This window comes from Prunus mume, linkage group LG5 (assembly GCF_029339155.1).
Source record: "Prunus mume cultivar Tortuosa linkage group LG5, ASM2933915v1, whole genome shotgun sequence".
Lineage (NCBI taxonomy): Eukaryota > Viridiplantae > Streptophyta > Magnoliopsida > Rosales > Rosaceae > Prunus > Prunus mume.
In genome coordinates, this window is record NC_142702.1 from 22,452,049 (window position 1) to 22,462,887 (window position 10,839).

Consider the following 10,839-nt stretch of genomic DNA (forward strand, 5'->3'; position numbering starts at 1 on the left):
TTGCATAATCTCTTAAATGATTTGTTACTTGTATTACCAAAAAATTCCAACAATCCAGTCTTTACTTTCTTGTATTGTTGTTTGTTCTGTACATATGCATATGCCATTATGTATGACTAATTTTTTTCAAATTGGCGAAGGGTGTATATTGGTCAAATTCTAAAATTCAAATCATGTGGCCCATTTTGAGTATGATTCCAAATCTTGATAGTGTAAAATTTCATTAGTCCTTTTTTTAAAATTCAAATCAACGACATATATTGATTTTTTATGGTTTTAAGTTAATAGTAAAAAAAGGGTAAAATAAATATCATAATCTCATGCTTATAATATATTGTAGAAGAATATAATAAAATAAGGGCCTTGATAACGATTTCATTTTTAGTTTTTAATTTTTTAACTCTTCTTTCTCAATCACCGATTTTACATCACCATACATACATTGCACTCCAATCCCAAACTCATTATCTAGGACATCCCAACTCACACATCTGCTGAATTCTTTAACTCTCTTTCTTAACATGCACTTTCAGTCTATGACCTCAAATTCCCAATTTGATTATTTTCAAATTCCACATAAAACTAAAAACAATTACCAAACAAATTTTAAACAGTTTTCAATTTTTCTTACCAAACAAGTTTCCTTTATTTAACTATATATAGTTTAGTTATTGATCCCATCTTAATCTCATGTTTATAATAATATACTATAGAAGAATATGATAAAATAAACAAATTGATAAAGTTGGGAATATGAGAGAAGTCTGATTTGGTAATAAATTAGTGAAGCGAGGACAACTCAAGTTATCTACTAAGATGGAACCTTTTAGAAATACCACTGTATGCATGCAGAAGGTGCAACCCAATCCAAGGAGTCCTTGAACTCAGAAATTTCTGTCGCTTCTGGTGGAGCATTCAACATATAGATTGCAACATCTCTCGAATGAGGCAGAGGTGAAGAGAAGGTCTTTTTGAAATTCTCTGGAAAGATGAGACCCTGCACCATCCACAACAAACAAATATAAAGAAGGAAACCATCAATTCATAAGGAGTAATTGAACAACCAACTTACAATATACACATACAAGCCACCTTTAGTTTTTAGTTGCCGGATAGAGAGGCTGGTTGATTGGTTATGCCCGGTTGACTAGCCATTCAACTTGCCGTCTCTATCCCGGTTGGCTATTATTTAATTTAAGGAAGTTTCACTAAAACACCCAAAATGGAGGCTGAAATTATAAAAAAAACCAACACCCAAAACACTTTATAAACACACCCAAAACCCATCATTACACACACTCAAAACCCATTTATAAACACACCCAAAAAATATACAATTGTTGATTTTGGGGTTGATTTTGGGTGTGTTTCTATGTTTAAATAGTGTTTGAGTTTTTTTTTCATAAATACATGTTTAGGATTGGGTTTATTTATAAATTTGTATTAATGTAATTAAATTCTAAATTGGTTGAAGAAAAAATTAGGAATAAAATTGACGCTAAAATTGCAAGTTGCCTATCTATATATGTACAAAAATTGAAAACTATTCAAAACCAAACTTATCAAGCATATAGGCATAGATATAAATACCTTAAAATCACGAGGAATGAGAGATAATAATTTGCTGCAACCGAATTCTTTAAGAAAATTTCTTAGGGTAGGAAAATGTTTCCACGGGCGATCGATGGGGAATATCTCTTCGTCCCAAAGGTCCCAAAGTCCAATTCTGGCCAACATTAAATTTGGAGCTTTCACATGAAAATTGGAGTAACTCACACAACCACTGAAATATAAATAAAGTAGACTTGGAGTACAGATTGTGGCCTTCACACTTTGATGGCATCCTTCTAACAACATACATTTTAAGTGCTGAGCATAGATGTCGATATATCTCAAGTTATCAGATTTTCTCAGGTACATCCTCTCAAGCGGAAATTGTATTGAAACGAGGGTAAAACATTCAAGATTCACAGATTCATCGACTTCAACTTCCCGAGCCATGCAACACTTAACCTCCAAGGATTTGAGACTGGAACTTGAAACAATAAATAGGGAATCCTCAAAAGAACATGCAGCTAGTGACAAGGACTCGATGGAAGGGCACTCCCACCGAATTAAGGAGAAGAGAGCATGGTTATCGAAGAAGACATTTCTGAGGCACATGGTTTTCAAAGAGGGAAGAAGGCTTGTGTATATGGTGGGCTTAGGCACAGCTATGTCTGTGTGGTTATAGTTTTTTGTTCTCGCGTGCTTCAAAGTTAGAGCAGTCAAAGATTTTGCATTAAAAAAGGTCCTCCGAGATATGCAGTAGTAAAACGACAACCCATGATCCAAAGCATTCCAATCCAACTTACTAATTCTGAGGCAGATATCTAACTCTTTCACACCTCTCTCAAATGAAAAGTCCAACCACTTATTTATAAGAGTTACGTCGTCTTTAGCTGAGTACCTTTCCATGTGGATTTTCAGTTTATCTAAGACATCTTTCTGCTTCTTGTGTTTTTGACGATATTCCAAACACTTTGCCACGATGTTGTTGACGAACCTTTTATGTCGAAGTAAGTTTTCGCTGTCAACGACGTCGTTGTGGCGAAACTAATTGTCAGGGTCGCCGCCCTCGTCGAAATCTAGCGAGGGAAGGAGAGACCAGACACCTTCCCATTGCTTGGAAAGAGAGCTCGTCCGGACTGCAGCTTTGGTGGGGAGACGTCGGAGAATTTGGTAGATCATGTCGTCAGGCAAGTAAGGCCTGTGATTTTGGTTGGTCACCATGGCGTTTTGATATAGATCTTCTTCTTTGTGTTTGGGTTTGCCCTGCGCACTCGTTTTCTCCTTCCCACGGAAGCAGTGGCGGCTCTGCAATAACATCTAAGAATTTGAGAGAGAGAGAGAGAGAGAGAGAGAGTTGAGTGGTTGACAAAAAATCGCATATGAAGTTGTAGGTTGAACGCCCCTTATATACTGGGCTCTACATGAAAATCAATTTTAAATAGGAGAATCAACATTAATATTATCCTATTAAATTAATATAGAAAACCCAAAGCAATCGGGATATTTATTTATTTTTCATCAAAGAAAGATAACTTTATTGAAACCAATTGGGATATATTATTATAAAAATAAATAAATAAAAACTCACAATTATAAAATAATAGTTAATGGTAGTTAATATCGGGCATCTATATGTTACAATCTAGTCCTTTAACTGTTGACCATGAGACCCATGACCTCCAACAAAATGAAGGACTTACGTCATTAGACAAACGGCCATCAGCACCCAAAACTCTTTTTACAAACTGAAAATGGACAATTGCCCGAATTTTTTTTTGTTTCCCTTTGCAGAAATCAGAAATAAAATTAACAAAGGAGCCAAGCTTCCAAATGAGGACTAAAGGCACATTGGGTTCGCGGATTAGAGCCTTGGCAATGCATTCGTTCTTTTATTACTTCTTATTAGTTGACAAAATAAGTTTTCTTAAAACTAGCCAGATTTTTCAACTAATATGTTTAATTTCGTGTTGTTAGCCGTGCATGGCAGAAGCAGAGGTTAAACTTCAAATACAAAATTAATGGAAAACGTAAAATATAAGAAATCTCTTCTATTTGATATAGTTTTTCAGTTGTCAACAAGTAGTAATTGGGGCAATCAAATCAACAGCCGAAGCTGCTAACTACTTGGAACGCAATCCAGGGACATTCTTAAGCCCCATCTTGCCAAGAACAAGCTTGGGAATCGCTGGAGGATTATCCAGCCCCATGCTTCGGCTAAACTCGTTAGCAAGCTCCACAAGCCTATGCTTATCGCGCCCCACTTTCTTATTTGAATTGTAATACCCAAGCCACGCTTGATACGCTGCTTCTTTGTTCTTCATCTCCACTTTGGATAGCGCTCGTTCCACCTGTTAGATACAATGCCAACATTTAATTTTGGATAAAACTGTATGCTTCGAGGAAAATGGGAAGAGAGAACTGAGAGAGATGGAGAAACCCACCTTCTTCGTAGTGTCTGGATCAACTGAAGGTACGGAACCCTTGTTTATTGGCAAATCCTTAATATTGGACAAGAAGAATTCCTCCCAAGGAGCCAGTAACAATATTCCTTGCCCTTCTTTGCCTTTACGACCGGTTCTACCAAGTCGGTGTATATACTGTTGTCTATCAGCTGGCACGCCCACCTGTGATTGCAACAAAATGGGGAGGGGGAAGCTTGGGTTTAAATCTGCGACAGCTGAAGTTCCGAAAAATATCTATCGAAACTAACCTTGGGGCTTAAACAGAGGTAAAGAAACTCAAGTCTAGTTCAAATAAAGTAAGGTTTTTTAGGTTTTAGACATAAATTTTTTTTCACTTTTGGAAAAAGCCAAAGCTTTTTTAAAAAAGACAAAAAAACCACTCAACTTTCAAATCAAAGACATGCAAATGTATTGGATTCCTTAGGAAATCTAAAAATAAATAAGGGCATTTTTGTCCATTTTTGCTTCTTTTAAAAAATTTCTCAATCCTTTTGCTTTTTCCAAAATGTCCCAATAAAGTAACCAGTCTTGCATTACAAATTAAATGCCAATTCTGAAATGCCTAGGAACTCTGTAAAAGATTCATAAGGAGGAATAAAGCAACAAGATATATTTTTTTACCTTGTCAATGAGTCACAAGCATGCATCTAACAAGCAACAACTAAAATGCGAAGTCCTAAATATTGCATGCTAAAAGCAATGACAAATGGCCACGAAGTCAAGTAAAGTCTGCATAAGCGTAAAATTGACATTGCATATTACCTGTATGACTAGGGTAACATCTGGATAATCGACCCCACGTGCAGATACATCTGAAGTTACAAGAATAAGACCCTTTGATTTCCGAAATTCATCAGAAACTCGGGTTCTATAACTCTGTGGCTTCCTAGAGTGGATCTCCCTGACATTCAAGTTCAGCTCACCAAGAAGGTCTGCAACCAATCGTGTGACCATAGCAGTAGTGCAGAATACAAGAACCTATGCAAAATAAAAGATGACATGTTTTATTTAAGATTGCAATAATGTGATGAAGACCACATGTTTTATTCAAGATTGTAGTAACGGTGGTAATATAAATGCCTCTCCGAAAAAAGTCCGTGATATTACCGATTCAATAAAGTAGTCCTAATGACAAACACTATCAACTGTTCAACCAAAATTTTAGATGCATGAAGTCAACAGCATGGGCGTTTGTGGTAATACAATGCATACCTTATATTCAACATCATCTGCAATATGCTCTTTAAGAAGAGCATATACTAGGGAAAAATGCTTGTCCAATGGAGCGACTAAATGCGTCTGTCTGACCTGAAATCATCCATCTTTTTAGAATAGATACACACACATAATATATATACACACACATAATATAAAAGAACCTACCTGTGCATGCGTCTCTTCACTGCCTTCTTGAACTGTATTGATATACTCATGATCTCTTTTCAAAGCAATGTGACATATTTGACGGACCTACAATTAGGAAAGATTGATGTTCACATATAACATATATATATATATATATATATATATATGTAAGTTTCTTTTTTTTTCCCCCAAAAAAACACATTACCACACAAAAAAGTAGTGAAAGAAACCTCTTCTGGAACTGTGGCAGAAAACAGAAGTGTCTGCCGTTGTTTGGGGACAGCTGAAATAATCCTTTCAATGTCTTTACGGAATCCCATATCCAGCAAATGATCAGCTTCGTCAAGTACAAGGACTTTGACACCCATCAGCCTAGTTGCGAAACCTGCGGTATTCTCAATGTGATCTTTGAGTCTTCCAGGCGTAGCTACAAGAATCTGCAAGTGTTTAATGTGTCAAATCACAAATAAATGTCTATAAGCATGTATATGTTGACGTGAATTTTCATCTTTGTCCTTAGTTGGCACCATTATTACAGCATACTCGTAGCAAACAGCCAGTATCAAATTTACTGGGAATTCATTAAGTGAAAATAATAATAGGAATGAATCCAGTAAATGGAACCTACTACCTTCATCCGACCTTTCCCTCTCAATTCAACCTTAATTCAACTTAATAAAAGCCACTTAACTATCCCATGATATTGCAGTGCTTTGTCAATGTATAAGCTCAGTTGATGATCGACAGTGAAGTGAATAAAACAGGACGTTACCGTAAATGACAAAGTCCTCCAGCAATGATAAAAATCTTACCTGGCAAGGGTTTGCTTGTATGCGTTTCTGTTCTAAAGCAAGTCTTGTACCTCCAATCACAACTTGAACGCCAATAGAAGGATGATACTTCAATAACTTATTGGCTTCTGCAGAGGCTTGACTTGCAAGCTCTCGAGTTGGGCATATTACAAGTACCAGAATTGGGGGTCGCTTTTGATCACGGGTAATAGGAGGTGATTTTACAACAACTTCAATTGATGGAAGCTGAAACAAAGAACTTCAACATCAAATAGGATGAAAAATCCCCTGCCGCTATATATATTAACAGTACAAATGCAGTGCCTTAAATAAATAAAAAGTAGTATGGACCATTCATTCACACAGACAGACACAAATGAGGTGTCATACCAAGAACGCCACAGTTTTTCCAGTCCCTGTTTTAGCCTTGGCCAGAACATCCTTACCTAGAAAACATAATTAATTAGAATAAGGACTTTAATAAAATGGACACACATGGCAGAACAATAAACTCTAAAGAGGTTAAAAAATAAACAAAGAAATAACAAACATACTTATGAGGACACAAGTAACTTGACCTTATGGTTATTGCGGATTAAACAATGGAATTGATGGTTACTGGGGTCTTACAGTAGTCATCTCAAAGACCCATTGTTAAAAAAACCAGATGGGTATTGGGATTTTACAGTAGTTATCGTAAAGTTTGTGCAACATTTTGTAAAGAAACAAACCTTTGAGTATTACTGGAAGAGTAGCCTCTTGTACTACAGTCATTTTTTCATATCCTGCATCCTTGATTCCTTTCAAGGACAGCGGAGAGACAGAACATTGATCAAACCTGAAAACATTCAAAACAAGTTAAACAAGAAACGTGTCCCCAAATTCATTATAGAAATGGTGAGTTATATATACCGAGATTCACTCAAATAAGAGTCAGAGCTTCCAGGTGAACTTTTCGGCAAAACCTTTACGCTCACTTCATTATCCGAACCAAACAAAGAAGTTGCACTTTTTTCTCTTAATACTCCATAGCCATCATCATCAGAAATAGCAGTATCACTCTCTTCCTCACTAAGCAAATCCTCAATCCTAACACCGGTCGGTTTTTCCTCCTCCTCTTCAGTATCATCCATCACACGCAATGTTTTACCAGTCTCTCTTCCACCTCTTCTTAGACCCTCGACACCTCCATTCCTAGTAAATGAATCCGCTTTCAAATTTGAATTCCCGCGATTATTTCTGCGCGGAAACAACCCGTCTTCCTTATCATCATCACTCTGAAATTTGTTATCAAACCGCTTACTTATCCCTGAATTTCTCGAAAAAGATTCATTTGGGTTAGGAAATCTTCGCCTGCTCGAATCACCAAACTCGCCACTTGAATTTGAGTTCCCGCGATTGTTTCTGGGTGGAAATGGTCTATCTTTCTTATCGCCCTCAGATTTATTATCGAACCGCTTACTTATACCTCCATTTCTCGTAAATGACTGATTTGGGGACCGAAAATCTCGCCTTCTAGACTCACCAAAATCGCCCGAGTCACTCTCTCTCCTGCTCTTTTTCATCGGATAAGACTCTCTGTCAGTACCCCTCTCTCTAACCCTACCTCTACGATCCTCCAATTCGTCCTCGCGGCCACGGGGCGAGTCACTCCTCAACTCACTGACCCAGTCACTGAGCTCAGCCTCGTCTTCTATCAAGCTCTTCGAAGCTCCACCCGCCCTTCTCTCATACCCACGTGGCAACTCGGAGCCCGACCCGGTTCTGGGGCCTCGGAAGGCACGAGTCGAGAATGCCCGCTCAATCTGCAACGAACGACGAAAACCTAAGCCCATGTACCTCAGCCTCAATGGGAAGACCCGAGACAAAATGGGCACAGCCCGAGAGGACGAAAGGGTAGGAGCGAACTTCATGGGTGGGAAATGGGTAGCCGGAAGAGAAGTGCTGAGGAGTCGGAGTTGGGGTAAGAGTCTAACGGGCATGAACGTAGTCGAAAATGAAGTCGTTTTCATGGAGGTTCTTGTGGTGTAAAGGCGTGAGAAGTCCCCTAAATGGGGATTTAGGGTTTAGGGTTTTACGAAACGCAAGTGATCATTTTTATAGTTTAGGATAGGATAGGGTTGGGTTTAGGCTCCAAACATAAACGACACCGTTTTTAGTCGAGTGCTAGTGTGTATAAACCCACACCAGTGACGTCCGGTCCTTTTTGCTTTTTCAAAGGCTGGACTCTTGAGTTGTTAAAAAGCAAAAACCAAAATTACCAAGAGCATGGACAAAAGTCACATAAGCATGAAATAGAAAGAAGGTAGAAGATAAAGATGATATGAATGAAAGTGGTCCCTGCCTCCCTCCAATAATTCCCTAATAGGTCTGAACAACCTTCGGGCCCCTAACATTGCTACAAACAAACAAACACAACAAAACCTTTTATCAAAGAGGTTTTTTTTTTTGGATTCAAGAGGTGTGTCTGAGTTGTCTGTTGCATACTAAGAAATTAGATTGGACGTCTTGATGCATACAATACGACTTTTTATATAATCTGCTTTTTCCTATAGTGCGTTTCAACCTGAACCAGTAATTTCCAATACGATGCTGCCACGTTGCTGCTCATGAAAAATGACTTTTTAGAATTTGAAACAGGAGCCAGGCAAAAGACAATTTCTGCTTTCCTTCGCACCATCATTTTCTAAGTTTGTGTTGTTGTGTTCATGGTTGAAAAGAATGCTTAAGTTTCTTTATAGGACATGGCTGTAATCTTGGCATGTATTATTTTCCTACTGTGTTTAGACAACTTGTATACATATACTTACAATTATTCTAATACCAAAAACACGTTTTCTACCCTAGGATTATCTCATCCCGATCCGACCTCTCATTTTCTCCTCACCGACAGCCCCTATGGCGTCCACCGATTCTTCCTCTTCCTCTTCCACCATGTCTTCCCTCCCAAACTCCTCCCATTTCATCAAACTTACCGATTCTAATTATCTTCTCTGGCTTCGTCAAATCAAATCCTTTCTCATTGGCCATGATGTATGGAAATTTGTTGACGGTACTCATCCCCAACCCTCTGCTACTATAACTCTTCCCATCACCGATACAAAGACCACCACCACCGCCACTCTCATTCAACCTAACCTCGCTCATGCCCTTTGGTATCAACAGGATCAACTCCTAATTAACAAGTACTCTCTCTGAGCCTGTTCTTCATCCCACAATTGGCTGCGACACTACGCGTGATATTTGGGATTGTCTCCAACTCCATTTTTCTCAATCTTCTCAGGCCAATGAGACCATTCTCCGTTTTCAGCTTATGGATATGCAAAAAGGCTCTCAGACTATTGACCCGATACACAAATCTAAACCCTAATATGAAAAATTTATCCCGTTATAAAATATATAATATTATAATAATGGTTCTAAATACATACAAAGATGGGAGAAGACATTACCAGCTGTTGGTAGATATTTGTGGCTTAGATTTGGTAGGTAAATGGAGTTCATATTAGTTGGTCGGCCATATAGAAATGTTGGCCTTTTCTTTCCTCTAAGTTGAGGGTATGACAAATTATTGTTGCTTTCTTAGTTTGATCTGAGAGATGAGACTCGTCTTAACTTGAGGGAAGACAAAGATCAAAAATTTAGTCGAGAAAAGTACCCAAACCATCATTCCAAGTCACATGGTTTTTCCAAACACATATATCTCCTTTACTCAACTTTCACGTTTGACAACCAGCCAAGTACCCACAAACATGTTCAATTGTAGATCACTTATTCAATTGTAAAAATAAATATAAGAAAAACAAACGAGATCTATATGGCTCATGAATTTGACTTATAAAAAAAATATTTTCAATATTTTACGTGTTTTTTAATTAGGTATTAGAGAGGTTATTCGATACGAAATCTAAAATCTTACAGACCAATAATGTGGTATTACGGGATGATTTTGGCACTCCTCTACCGCTCACAAATAAGGAATGCATAATTACCCATAAGTTATTTTACTATGACACTATGACTGAAAGTGGTCCTTGGCCTTTTGAAGAATAATATCTTGAATATCTCTTTTATAAATTACAATGACGAATCAGCTTGATGGGCTAGGAGATTTTTCCATGGCTTTGGACCACACTGATATTGGCCCCTCCCTCCTATCCTATGCATATATACAAAAATAATGGGTAAATAATTATGCACCATGCTGTGTTTAGTGTGGAGGCCAGAAAATGAGTGAAACATAAACAACAATGAACAACTTGGATAGCTTGCATTATTACAGCACTGTTGTCATTTTCTTATATGATCTTATTAAGACTGGTCTATAAATACACACCGCAAAACCCATAAATTTTGTTCTCTTTTCCATTATTGATGCTTAAATTTTTTCAACAATTTGTTGCGTTTTGAATAATGTCTGTTATATTTAAAAACAATTCAACTTTTTGACTTACGTGTGATTTAGGGTCCGTTTGGAATGGTTGTTAAATGAAGCACTTATTGTTATAAACATTTTCATTACAATAATGTCGAACTTTTTGTTAAAAATTTAAGTGCTTAATTTTTCAAAAGTACCTGGAAGTGATTAGTGCTTCTCTAAAAAAAACATTTTTATGATCCGTAAGAATTTTTAAATTGTCGTACTAAGTGTAGTCATAAGCGTTTTTAGT

At 37.4% G+C, this 10,839-nt stretch overlaps 2 protein-coding genes across 2 annotated transcripts; both read right to left on the reverse strand.

The window, feature by feature from the left end:
- Window positions 1-347: 347 nt before the first annotated feature.
- Window positions 348-2,594, reverse strand: LOC148917347 (putative F-box/LRR-repeat protein At3g44810). The gene is made up of 2 exons (XM_089052930.1): window positions 1,591-2,594; window positions 348-997 (listed from the first exon to the last, which is right to left on the reverse strand). Exons 1-2 carry the CDS (start codon window positions 2,455-2,457, stop codon window positions 827-829), a joined length of 1,038 nt encoding a protein of 345 aa, XP_088909056.1. The 5' UTR covers window positions 2,458-2,594; the 3' UTR covers window positions 348-826.
- Window positions 2,595-3,584: 990 nt separating this feature from the next.
- LOC103332247 (DEAD-box ATP-dependent RNA helicase 31-like) lies at window positions 3,585-8,248 on the reverse strand. The gene is made up of 10 exons (XM_008234973.2): window positions 7,082-8,248; window positions 6,901-7,007; window positions 6,560-6,615; window positions 6,191-6,415; window positions 5,609-5,815; window positions 5,397-5,483; window positions 5,226-5,321; window positions 4,776-4,991; window positions 3,993-4,175; window positions 3,585-3,899 (listed from the first exon to the last, which is right to left on the reverse strand). Exons 1-10 carry the CDS (start codon window positions 8,179-8,181, stop codon window positions 3,672-3,674), a joined length of 2,505 nt encoding a protein of 834 aa, XP_008233195.2. The 5' UTR covers window positions 8,182-8,248; the 3' UTR covers window positions 3,585-3,671.
- Window positions 8,249-10,839: the final 2,591 nt, after the last annotated feature.

Excerpts from the sequence above, each read along its gene's own strand:
- LOC148917347 (XM_089052930.1), bottom strand. The coding sequence starts at position 2,457 with ATGGAAAGGTACTCAGCTAAAGACGACGTAACTCTTATAAATAAGTGG. Across the intron at positions 998-1,590 it reads TCATTCCTCGTGATTTTAAG|GGTCTCATCTTTCCAGAGAA; the intron begins GTATTTATATCT and ends TGGATGGTGCAG.
- LOC103332247 (XM_008234973.2), bottom strand. The coding sequence starts at position 8,181 with ATGAAAACGACTTCATTTTCGACTACGTTCATGCCCGTTAGACTCTTA. Across the intron at positions 5,322-5,396 it reads GTGAAGAGACGCATGCACAG|GTCAGACAGACGCATTTAGT; the intron begins GTAGGTTCTTTT and ends GGATGATTTCAG. Across the intron at positions 4,992-5,225 it reads CAGATGATGTTGAATATAAG|GTTCTTGTATTCTGCACTAC; the intron begins GTATGCATTGTA and ends TATTTTGCATAG.